Genomic DNA, 12,762 nt, shown 5'->3' with positions numbered 1-12,762 from the left:
GCAGGGAGAGAAACAGGCAATCTGAGGCGCTTTCTGAGAAAGAGGGAGGGCCTGGAGTAGGCAGAACCCTAGATTTAGGGTGCCAATTCCAACTAATTTAAGCACTCTTTACCCTTTATGGGGAGAACAAGGAGCCCTGGTGGTGCAGGGGTTAAATTAAAGCGCTCCGCTGCTAACCACAAGGTCCACAGTTGGAACCCACTAGCAGCTCCATGGGAGAAAGACGACGAGGAGGCAGTCTGCTTCCGTAAAGATTTACAGCCTTGGAAACCCTAAGAGCAGTTCTACTCCGCCTTACAAGGCCGCTATGAGTTAGAATCCACTCCACCACAATGGCTGTTTTCTGGTTTATGAGAAGAACAGAAGGAATGGAAGAGGACAACAAACACCCAGCCTGAAAGTCCAATATCTGACATATAGTGGGGTACACGCTGTAAGACCGCTCGTAACAGTGCCCACACCCCACGAGACACGCACACATCCGGGAAAAAATTTTCCGTTCCCACCTCTTGGAGTCGGGACGTCGCTGCACGCACACTGTAGACTGATTCAGCCCCGCGTCACCCTGTTCTTCTCCCACAGCACCCACCCCCTCTCCAAATTCTCAGTGTCCCCTAATCTCTGCCGCTCTGGTCACTCCGCTCCTCTAAGACACAATCGCAGTCCTCACCTCGAGCGGAGAATGCTCGGGACCCAGGAAGACGGCGCCTCTTCAGGTGGGGAAAGCAGTGCGTCTGCGCAAAGGTTCTGGCGCCTGCACATCCAATCAATGTACGGCTTTCGCACAGACTCCACTTCCCAGGACTCTCAGCGACCGGCGCGCTTTCCTATGACGTATGAAAATGAGAGTGAGCATACGCTCCTGAAAGGCTGATGATGCTGCACAGGATCCAACATGGCAGGGGGATTGCCTTAGCGTTGGAGGAGAACCGTCATGGGTGCCTGGGCATATCGGCAACCTGGAAGCATTGTCCATGTGTGTTGTCACGTCCCTGCAGTTCTCCGATAGTTAAGAGCCCTCTGCAAAGGAAGGAAATATGTGTGTCTGATCCTTGTTGCCTATCACTAGCCATGGTTTTCACCTCATTGGGCCTCTGGCCCTGTTCTCCCCGCGCTTGGAAAGGAATTGTTTCCATTTCATCTTCTCCGCTTTGGTTCTAAAATTTGGGCTGGAGAGGCTCAGAGTTTGGTTCTAAGGACAGCTTTCGGCCTAAGGCAGCAGTGCCTGGATACAAGTGTGTTTCCTCACAGTTTGAGCACACAACAGCCTATCTTCCTTGGTGCTGCTGGAAGAGCCCTGGCTAGGGACATTCCAGGGGCTCTCAACCTTGACTGCATGCTAGACTCACCTGAAGAGTTTAGATTAGAAACACTGATGACTAGAACTGACTCTGAGGAGAGAGAGTTTGAAAAGATTGGCAGGTCATCCTAATATGCAGCTGAAGTTAGAATCGCTGAGCTAGAATTTCAGAAAAAAAAAAAGATATGATTAAAAATATGACAAAATTCTACTTAAGGAATAAGTCTGCACTTTTCAGTCAAGAAACTTAAATTGTCCACCATAGGCAAGGTGGTTACAAATATGACTAAGACATAGTTACTGCTCCCAGCCTACTCATAGTTCAAAAGGGAAAAATCAGAATGTAAAATTACTCTAACACAATGCAGTATGCTTCATAAGTATATCATGTCCCAAACACTATGGGAGTACAGTGGAGGAAATAATTAACTATGTTAGAAAGTTAGAAAAGGCTTTTATAATTGGTGCACTTGAAGAATGAGCAAATACTTTCTTAAGAAGAGAGAAAGGGGCACTGTAGGCAGAATAACACATGCAAAGATTTAGTCCAGAGGAAAAAAATACAAAGAATTAGCAAAAGGAGTGGCTGGTGGATAGGGTCAAGGGGCTGATAGTGCCATGGTGCTAGATTGCAGCAGATTTTGTGCTGGACTAAGGGTTCTGGACCTTCTTGGAAAACTAGACATTTTTAAAGTCATAACCCACGACCTGTCTGTCAGTTTGTCATATTGTGGTGGCTTGCATATTGCTGTGATGCTGGAAGCTATGCTGCCAGTATTTCAAATTCTAGCAGGGTCACCCATAGAGGACAGGTTTCAGCAGAACTTCCAAACTAAGGTTAAGAAGAAAGGCCTGATAATCTACTTCCAAAAATAAACAAACAAAAAGCCCTCACTGCCATCAAGTTGATTCTAACTCATAGTGACCCCCTTTGGATTTCCAAGGCAGTAAATATTCAGGGAAGTAGATTGCCAAGTCTTCCTTCCATGGAGTGGCTGGTGGGTTTGAACTGCCAACCTTCTAGCTAGCAGTCAAAAGTTTTAGGCATTATGCCACCAGAGTTCCTTGCTACTTCCAAAAATTAGCCAATAAAAACAACAGAATGTTGTTAGAGATAATGCTAGAAGATAGGCCTGTAAGTTGGAAGGCACCATAGCCACAAGAATGAACTCAAATATACCAACAATCATGAAGATGGCATGGGACCAGGTAATGTTTCATTCTGTTGTACATGAGTTGCTATGAATTTGAGCCAACTTGACGGCAACTTGACACACAAGACAGATGTGTTTTCTTACTATTTCCTTTTGTGTAGTGGGTTTTATTTGTCATTTAACTTTATGCTGAGAGTGGAAACTGTGGGATCCAAATGTATTTTCTTCCAGAATTCCCTACCCTTGAGCAAACTCTTAGCTTCATTTCTATTCTTAGTTCTCCAGCTAACTTTCAAAGTGGACACAAGTTCTTCAGGGCTTAGTAGGGTAAAAACCAGGTTTGCTGCTCACTTACCTCCCAGGGTTCTGGCTCTCATTTCATTTTCTGGAAAAAAAAAATATGTAGATTTTTCACTTTCATGCTTGATCACCAGAGTATTTATAAAAATGTTTCATGTTTCTTTCAGCATTTTTAATTTTTCAATTAGGTTGTTTGTGGTATCTAACCCACCATGTTATCTGAATGATTTAGAGAATTTTAGCTGACTTTCCCATAAGAGTTAAAGAAGTCATATGGGGCCTAAGCAGCTGAGAAACAACAGACATACATCTTCTTTTGAATGAAATGGTTATCTCCTAGATTGACCAGCTTGTGGGCTCTGCCAAACTGCAGGATGTTATGGATATCTGTTGTGCAACAAACCACCTCAAACTAGTTGTTGTCTTTCACTCTCACTAGGAAGAAATCCTCTTGCTCTTATATCATGTGGCCTCTTTAGAGGTGACATCCTAACAGAGTGGCAGTGGGCCTGTAAAGGATAGTAGCATCAGAACCTTTCTAACTTCAGGGGGGATAATGTGAATCCAGATAGGGCTAAAAGTTATCCCTTTAAAAGTGAGATCAGACTTACCTCCATTCTCTAGCCTTTTTACCAGTTCACCAGCTGTCCCTCCTGTGGGATTTTCTACTTCCCTCTGGGTTTGATAATCCATTGCCATGGCCACACAGAACTCACAAACCATACTTACAGTTAAATGGTTTATTAAGGAAGTAACAGGGTACAACTCAGGATCAGGAAGTATGTAGGGCAAGTCTCTTGTCTTCACTGCGGGACAGCTCTGTCAGCCTCATCTGGGCCATGCAGGCCTCCTCTTGGCCCCCTTAGGACAGGCTCCATTTAGCCCTGCCATCTGTCACCACTAACTCTGCCACTAGGCCCCTATCTTGGCCTGTCATCATCAGTTCTGTTGCTGGGCCCTTTCTGGGCCTGTGATCCCTGGCTCTGTCACTGAGTCCCTTCTGGGCCCTTCTCATCTTCAGTGTCACAGCCCTTGACCCATGTTATAGCTCTTTTAGGATGTTTCTTGCCTCTCTCTCTCTCTTTCTTCCTTCCTTCTGCATCTCATCCTGCTTCTTTATGTCTGAAAATCCTCTGTAGGGTTGGCTGCATATATGCACAACTCCTTGTCAATTTCAAGGTTTGGCCCTTCCCAGCAGGGGGGACCACAAACTGACTAATCCCCTTTCAGTAGGCCACAGACAATTCATTTGAGTAGCTGTTGTTGTTATGTGCCTTCAAGTTGGACCCGACTCATAGTGACTCCTCCTTGGGTTTCTGAGGCAGTATCACTATGGAAATAGATTGCCCCATCCTCCTTCCAAGTCATTTGAGTAATAGGCTGTATATATTCACCTAATTTTCACAGTCCATGGTCACCTCATTTGGATAGAATATTGGCCAATTCTTGCAAGGTGCATACAAATCGCAGGGCAGGCTGCAGGCAGAGCAAGATAAAAAGTATCAAACTACAAGTTGCTTACAACTTACCCAGGACATGTCAACAAACCTAGACAAAAATAATAAACCCTCTGGAGTAGAAAATGAGGACAAAGTTAACTCTGCAGGGTTTAGAGTGAAAATCTCAAGCTGTTTTTCCGAAGAACCAAAGCAAAAGGCCACATAAAGGAACTCATTTCACCACAAGTCCCTTAGGGATAAATGTTTTCAGTTTTGCCACTTAGTGTTTGGAGGAGATGATGGTTGGTCTTGGCAAATGGTTTTGGGATCTTAGTGGTAATATTCTGTGATAGTTAAGGTGTGTGTCAACTTGACTGGGCATAGTTTTGAGTGGCTGGGCAGCAGCCTATCTTGGGACTGTTTCTGGACTTGAACTAGAGGCCTGCCGTGTTGCTTGATAATCTTGGGACTGTGCCATTTTACTTGTCAACCTTGGGTTTGTCAGCCTCAGCAGCCAGAAGCTGCCTGGGTTAAGAGATGTCTCCAGCTCCAGGGGGCCAGGAGCAAGAGGCAGAACTGAAGCCCATGGTCGAGGGGACTTTACTCAGTCCCTAGAGCCAGCACCTTGAACTCAGACTTCTAGCCTTCTAAACTGTAAGAGAACAAATCCCTGTTTGTGATGAAGCCATACATTTGTGGTATGTCTATTATAGCAGCACGGTTGTTATTGTTGTTGTTGTTATGTGCCCTTGAGTTGGACCTGACTCATAGTGACCCCCTCCTTGGGTTTCTGAGGCAGTATCACTACGGAAGTAGATTGTCCAACCTTTCTTCTGAGGAGTGGCTGGTGGGTTTGAGCCACCAGTCTTCTGGTTAGCAGTGCCTTAGGCACTATGCTACCAGAGCTCCTATAGCAGCAGTAGAGAACCAAAATATATTCTTTATTTTCTACTACCATTTATCCTTCCTGGGATGTATGTGTCATCAGGAAGCTAGGTGTGTAAAGTGGAAGAGCAATATCGAGGTACAATTTCACACTATAACTGGCAACACTGCTTCTTCTGAGACCTAGGTCTGATATCAAGTCAGATTGGCTTTTTCCTTCTACGTTTTTGTTTGTTTCATCTCTTTTGGCAAAATGACTGCCATGGGGACATACTTAATCCACAGAAATAACTGCATATGTCTGAACCCTAATTGTGTCCCAGCACCTGTTTCAGCATCGATCTCCTAGCACCAGATAAATCAAGGGTCCCCATGTTAGTTAAGGAGGCTCTGTCTGCCAGAACACATAGATGACATCTAGGAGTCTGTGCGTCAGTTCTACCCTAAACAAACCTCAGCCAATTATTCACTTTTTAAAATTTTTCATAATTAGTTCTCCAAGTTCCTTTAACTAAAGTAAACCATCTCCTTTAGGCGAATTTGATTGACAGAGATGCTCTTACTATTCTGTTTGTACTTCCTCTGGACGAACTACAGTTTACCAATATTGTTTTTAAAATCTGATGTCTCCATTATCCTTTCTTTCTGTGTTCTGTGGTTACAGAATTTCTAGTTGGGCACAAGACTAAAGACTACCTTTCTGTAGCTGCTGTCCTTGAGTGGTGCAAACAGTTAACATGCTCAGCTACTGACCAAAAGTCCGGCATTTGAGTCCACCCAGAAGTGCCTTAGAAAAAAGGTCTGGTGGTTTACTTCCCCAAAAATCAGTCATTATAATCCTATAGAGCACAGTTCCATGCTTACATACATGGTGTCACCAGGAGTCAGTCAACTCAACAGCAACTGCTAATGGTACAGGCTTGAGTACCAGGTGTAGTCATGTGTTCTGGTAAATGGGATGTAGGTGGATGTATTGTATAGCACTTTCTGAGAACCTTCCTTAAAAGATAGCTGGGTTCAGAATAAAAAGGAATAAACTATTGACACACAAAAATATGGGTGCTCTCAAGGGCCTTAAACTGAGTAAAAGAAGCCAGTTGCAAAAGGATACATACCATATTATTTATGACTTACTGGAAAAGGCAAACCAATAGAGATGAAGTGCAGAGCAGTGGTCACAGGGGTTAGGGTGGAGAAAGGTTTGACTACAAGAAGCAGCAAAAGGCAATTTTGGGGGTGATGGGGAAGTTATCAGGCTAGTGTGGACTGGAATACCCCATAAGAGTATTTTAGAATCAAATGGCATGCTAGAGCACTCCAATATCCATTAAGCTATTGACTTCCTCTCCTGGATAACAAATATGCATTGTCAACAAGGGCCTTTGGATCAAAGTCTGTCCAAAGGACCACATGTAAGAGTGGGAAATTTCAGACACTATAGCAGGTCAGTGGGAAAGATCAGGGACAGACAGTGCCCCTCAAGTTTATCTGAAGCAGTTGCCCTTCTACCTAGAGCTTGTATTGAGCCATCAATGACATGAAAATCTTTTTTCATTTGTCCTTCCTCCCCCCCCCCCCTCATATTTTTGGCTCCAGAGCACAGGAGATGTGACCTGAAACGTCCAGGTCAGCCATGGCAGCCAGGCAGCCCTCCTTTTTGAGAGGAAAAAGACTTGCTTACTGGACACTAGGTCCTCTGTGCTCTCCTGTCTATCCGTGCCACCATATGTGCTGGCCGATAAGTAAAACAGAGACTTTGGGGGGGGGGGCAAGAAAGGAAAATGGCTCTTTTACTTTGGTTTTATGGGTTATTTGCTTCTGAATCCTTAACTAGGATTGCTAAACATCCTCTCAGTCCTCACAAGTCTCTGACTGGGGACTGACTTCAGAGAACCACTATTTAACTACTCAAACCGTTTGTTTCTTCATTTCTTTTGGGAGCTAAGTGATACTCGTTTCTGGACCAGGAGGGGGTCCAAACACCTGCCTTTTTCCATGCCACCCTTCGCTGACCAGAGCTGAGGGAAGAGGGAGAAGGGTGGAGAAGCGTGGCACTGTCGGGTAATAGGTAGAATCTAGCAGTAAGTCAGTATCTCCCGGGCACGTTGTAACAAACACCGTATTTTTACGCAAGTAACAGGCGCCTTATACTTTTTTGCAAACCGCTCAACCTCCATTAGTTTCCAATGAGCGCTGTAAGATCTATATGCGCATGTGTTATTTATACGGAGGCGTCATATTTGGAAAAAATGTGGCACACACGCCGGGAGCGGCTCCATGAAGTCCTTATTCGGCAAATCCAGGGTAAGGCAAAACTTCTGTCATTTAACAAAATTCCAGTGCCTTCTGTTGGACAGCTCCTAACCCGGCTATCCTCCAGAAAAGAGAATTACTCGCAGGTCCCAGCCTGTAGGGGAGAAGGGGTAAATCCCACTCCGCCAGTCCCTGGAGGCCACTGCTTCTCCCAGCAAACGTGGGAGCACAAAAGCCGCCTGAACCAGCCCGCGCGTGCGCCTGGCCAGGTTCATCAAAGCTACTGCGCTGCTAGCCACGCCCTGCGGACCCTTTGCGGCCGCGCGCTGGAACGGGCCCCCCCCCACCTCACTCCGGCGCGAGCGCGTCTGCGCAGGCTCTGGACGGGTATCGGAAGGAGGGGCTAGAATAAGGGTGTTGCTTTCGTCTTTGTGGGTTCGGCGGCTAGCCGCGCTCACTATCACCTTGGCTTCTGCACCGAGAGCCAATTATAGAGTTGGGATTGTCCCTCCGCCTGCCCTCTTGCGAGGGGCTGTGGAGGCCTGTAGTTGAAAAGTGGAAGAGGCAAAGTTGGCAGGGTCGGTCTCTGATCCCTGAGAGGCTCTGGCCGAAATCCTTTTCGTCTCAGGGGAGTGGAGGAACGCTGGGCACTGTAGGTCGCAGGTGTGACTACGGCGGTGTCTCCGCTTGTATGATCGCCACTGCGAGTGTAGGTCTACGTGGAGCCTGGTGTCAAGGAGAAGGACTGCGGAGCGGAGCCAGTTGGCGGAGACCTGGCTTGCGAGGGGTCTGAGAGGACGTTCTGAGCTAGCGGGAGAAAAGCAAAGCCCCAGGGCAGCAGCGCTAGGCGCCGGAAGGTGTTCCGGGTTTGACAGCTCTGTGCCCTGCGGGGTTTGGTTGGCGCCACTGCTTGGAGTGGGAATGCCCTTTGTTATACAGGCGGCCACAGCTTGCTCCTGGCTCCCTAAACCCTCAGGAAGACTACAGGGCCCCAGCCAAAGAACAGAGATTTGGACCTAGTGAAAGGACGTCGCCCCTTAGCCCCAGCTATGGACTCTACACCATCAGGTTTGGCTCCTAAGGGTGCAGAGGGCCAGAAGCCCTCCTGGGGAGTTAGTACCAGGCCTAGGAGGAGGAGGATCCTAGGAAGAGGCCAGGGAATGCCAGTGTGGGGGCAAAGCCTGCATCTGCCTTCCCTGTAGGATTTCTAACCTCTGGTGGTGTAGTGGCACTTGACTGCTCACTAGAAGGCTGGTGGTTCAAACCAACCAGCCACTCTTAGGAAAGAAGGTTGGGCAATCTACTTCCATAGTGACACTGCCTCGGAAACCCAACGAGGGGTCACTATGAGTGGGTCTGACTCGACAGCACGTAACAACAACAACAAAAGGCCGAGGAGAATGAAACCTCAGCAGCAAGACACCATGACGGATAGCCAAGGAAGACTTGTCCCAAAGGCCAGAGGAGAGAGGGAACAGCTGAGCTGCACAAGGAAAGTGGGCAGGGCAGGAGAAGATCTCTTCCTGCTCAGGGGAGAGGAGGAACCAACCCTAGGGGAATGGCCTCTGACCAGGGATTGGAAGACAGTGGGCTATTTGGAACCTTGCCACCTGCTTCCTTGATCACCTCAGTAATAAGATTTCTCCAGCTCTCCTATCACGGTTTTGTACAAGGTAGCAGTGTACAAGATCACTAAGTCCTGTGAGCCACCTCATTTGTGTTGGGGGAGCAGGGAATCCAAGGTTTTAAGCTATTCTAAGTTTGTAACCTCCTGTCCTTCAGCAGTGGACATTTTAATTCAACGTTTGATTTTTTCAGTGCACATGTCTAAGATCACTAAACTGGCAGAATTAATCCCTGGGCCTCCCATCTCCTCTTCTTCCCTCTCTGCCCTTGTTTCTCAGAGTGTGATCTGTGGACCAGCAGTCATTGGCATCACCTGGGAGCTGTTTAGAAATGCACAGTCTCAGGCCCTACTCAACCCCCACTGAACCAAAGGCTCTATATCAGCAAGATACTCATCAATGTCTGAAAAGTGCTACCTGCCTACTTCCATGCTTTATTTCCTTGTTGGTTAGCTATAGTTCTCTGAATGGCCGGAGTTAGGGTTTTTGTTTTGTTTTGTTTTAAGGCTTAAAAGAGTGTAATATAAAACCCTATAATAAAGGGACTCTAAAAATGGCTGCAGAGACCTAACTGTGCTTGGGAATACCCAGGTCAGCTTCTCAGGAATAGCTCTCCTCTGAGCTGGGTTCCCAAATACGAGGGGAGAGGTGTAACTTCCCTCTCCCACTGCTGTCGAGTCAGATCTGACTCATAGCGACCCCTCCTTGAGTTTTGGAGGTGGTATCACTATGAAAGTAGATTGCCTGTTCTTCTTTCTGAGGAATGGCTGATGGGTTTGAACCGCCAGTCTTCTGGTTAGCAGTCAAATGCCTTAGGCACTAAGCTACCAGAGCTCCTAAGACCTCATATTTGTTCATGGCCTTGATCTATATTTCTTGGGCCCTTGACTTATCCTCCCTGACTACATTTAAAATTCTTTCAAGGTCTCCATGTTTATGTATTCAAAAGGCCTTGCACAGGACCTGCATATAGTAGGCCCAGTAAATATCTCTTCAATGGAGTGGCCAAAATGTGGTCACACTTCATTTACTTACAACCTGCTGTGGCCCTGTGGACATATGGTGGTCTCATGAAGCTTTGTACAGGGCATTTTCTGATAGGTGCATACTAGGGTTTGCCTCTCAGTGCCCTTTGACCCAGCTCTGTCCTCATAACCATGAAGGTGATGTGCAAGAACTATGTAGGAATATCCATCTTGGGGAGTCCAGGAACTATAAATACCTCCCTGATGGCTCCTTTTACCTTTCCAGCTCTCCCTTCTTGGAAGCCTGCTCTTCCTTCAGAAAGACACCCGGGAGAAAAGGGAACAACCAGTTTATTCCTGAAAGCCAGGCCCCAGGTGAGTTAGGGTTTTCTTAATTTTTCCTAAATTGCCTTTGCCTCCTTTTCTGTGGGGCTGCTTTGTCCATCACAGGGTACTGACTCCAATTCTTGACCTAGCAGAGGCTGTGCCCATCAAGATGGATGATGGCCTCCCTACCCCTTGCCCAAGGCCCTCTTTTCTCGGCTCAGTATGCACTCAGTCACTCACTGTGATCCTTTGGGCTTATTGTGACTTGTTTCTATAATAAACACAGTAGTAAGTATAAGGCAGTGTGACAGAGCCTTTGAAGAACATCACACCACAGTGAAGAGAGGATTATGACACCCAAGATGAAGCCCCTAATCAGTTTAAATATGCATGGTTTGTGGGCAAAAGAATGGCACAGACAGGCCTTTCCATCGAGATTCAGAAAAAGGAGTGAATGAATTAGGGCGCTTTGACCTTGGAGGCTGGTCCCCTGTTTAGATGTTGTCTTCCTGAATTAGTGAGGAGACAAATTTAACTTCTCTACTTGCTAGCTATGGGACCTTGGACAAATCACTCAATCCCTTTAAGCAATGGCTTTGCCATCTGTAAAATAAACATGAGAGTAATGTTAAAGATAATGGTGAAAATAATTATAGTATTTACTGAGAACCAAATGTGTGCCAGGAGCTATTCTACGTGATTTATATAAACCCATTTAATCTTTGGAGGCTGCTTTTCACTTGGGGGTGGCTCTATATTAAGGCCAAGGCCTTAGATAGGTGGGCCTAGGACTTGGAGGCTTCTTTTCACTTGAGTGTGGCTCTATATTAAGGTCGGGGCCTGAGGTAGGCAGGCCTGAGGCTTGGAGGCTGCTTTCTGCTTGGGTGTGACTCTTTATTAAGGCCAAGGCCTGAGGTAGGCGTGCCTGAATCATGGAGTCTGCTTTTTGCTTGGGTGTGGCTCAATATAAAGGCCAGGGCTCAAGATAGGTGGGCCAGGGCTCAGGGGCTGCTTTTCACTTGTGGGCAGCTCTATTTTAAGGCCATTGCCCAAGTTAGACAGGTGCAGAGGGGTTAGGAGCAACTAAGGGAGATGAACTTGTCTGTCAGTTTGTTGTCCTGTGGTGGCCTGCATGTTGCTATGAGGCTGGAAGCAATGCCACCATGTTGCAAAATGCCAGCAGGGTTACCCATGGTGGGCAGGTTTCAGCAGAGCTTCTGGTCTAAGACAGACTTGGAAGAAGGAGGAGGCCATACACTTCTCAAAGAATTGGCCAGTGAAAACCTTATGAATGGCAGTGAAACACTGTCTGATATATTACTGGAAAACTGTATGAATAACCCTGAAACATTGTCCAATATAGTGCTGGAAGATGAGCCCATCAGGTTGGAAGGGTCTCAGAATTTGGGGAAGAACTGACTCCTCAGAGTAGAGATAACCTTAACAACATGGATAGAGTAAAGCTTTTGGGACCTCCATTGGCTGATGTGGCATGACTCAAAATGAGTAGAAACAGATGCAAACACCCATTAATAATTGGAACATGGAATGTACAAAGTATGAATCTAAGAAAATTGGAAATTGTTAAAAATGAAATGGAATGCATAAAGATCAATATCCTAGGCATTAGTGAGCTAGAATGGACCGTTTTGGGCCATTTTGAATCAGATGACCATATGATGATCTACTATGCCAGGAGTAACAAATTGAACAGGAATGGTGTGGTATTCATCGTCACAAACTGTTTCAAGATCTGCCCTGAAGTACAATGCTGTCAGTGATAGGATAATATCCATCTGCTTACAAGGAAGACCAGTTAATACTACTGTTATTCAAATTTACACACCAACCACCAAAGCCAAAGATAAGGAAACTGAAGATTTCTACCAACTTCTGCAGTCTGAAATTGACCGAACATGCAATCAAGATGTGTTGATGATCACTGGTGACTGCAATGCAAAAGTTGGAAACGAAGAGTTACCAGTAGTTGGGAAATATGGCCTTGGAGATAGAAATAACACTGGAGATCACATGATAGAACTTTGCAAGACCAACGACTTATTCATTGCAATTATAATTTTCAACAACATAAGTGACGACTATACACATGAACTTCACCAGATGGAATACACAGGAATCAGACTGACTACAGCTGTGGCAAGGCATGGAAAAGTTCAGCGTCTTCAGACAAAACAAGGCTAAGAGCTGATTGTGGAACAGACCATCAACTGCTCATGTGCCTGTTCAAGTTGAAGTTGAAGAGAATGAAAACAAGTCCATGAGAGCCAAAATATGACCTTAATAATATCCCTCCTGAATTTAGAGACCATTTTTTTTTCCCTCTAAGTCCTTATGCATCTTTCAGGGACAAACTCATGTCCTCCACAGAGTTCTCCCTGAACACCTCTGTCTATGCCACATATAAGTGTATTATACTACTGTGTTTAATTGCAGGGCAGAATAATGCCCCCCAAAATGCTCATACTCTAAACTCAAGAACTTTTTTTTTTTTTT

The 12,762-nt window shown here is 45.9% G+C and overlaps 1 protein-coding gene across 1 annotated transcript in view; it reads left to right on the top strand.

Moving 5' to 3' along the window:
* The first annotated feature begins 682 nt into the window (after positions 1-682).
* ZNF514 (zinc finger protein 514) overlaps positions 683-12,762 on the top strand; it is a 31,639-nt gene continuing 19,559 nt past the window's right edge. The window contains 1 exon segment of the mRNA XM_042783466.1: positions 683-848. Within this exon segment, the coding sequence (XP_042639400.1) occupies positions 683-848 (166 nt within the window).

This window comes from Orycteropus afer, unplaced genomic scaffold (assembly GCF_000298275.1).
Source record: "Orycteropus afer afer isolate SDZICR_OR568_19922 unplaced genomic scaffold, OryAfe1.0 scaffold00017, whole genome shotgun sequence".
NCBI lineage: Eukaryota > Metazoa > Chordata > Mammalia > Tubulidentata > Orycteropodidae > Orycteropus > Orycteropus afer.
The sequence above is the reverse complement of the archived record's forward strand: the minus strand, read 5'-3'. Positions and strand labels throughout refer to the sequence as shown.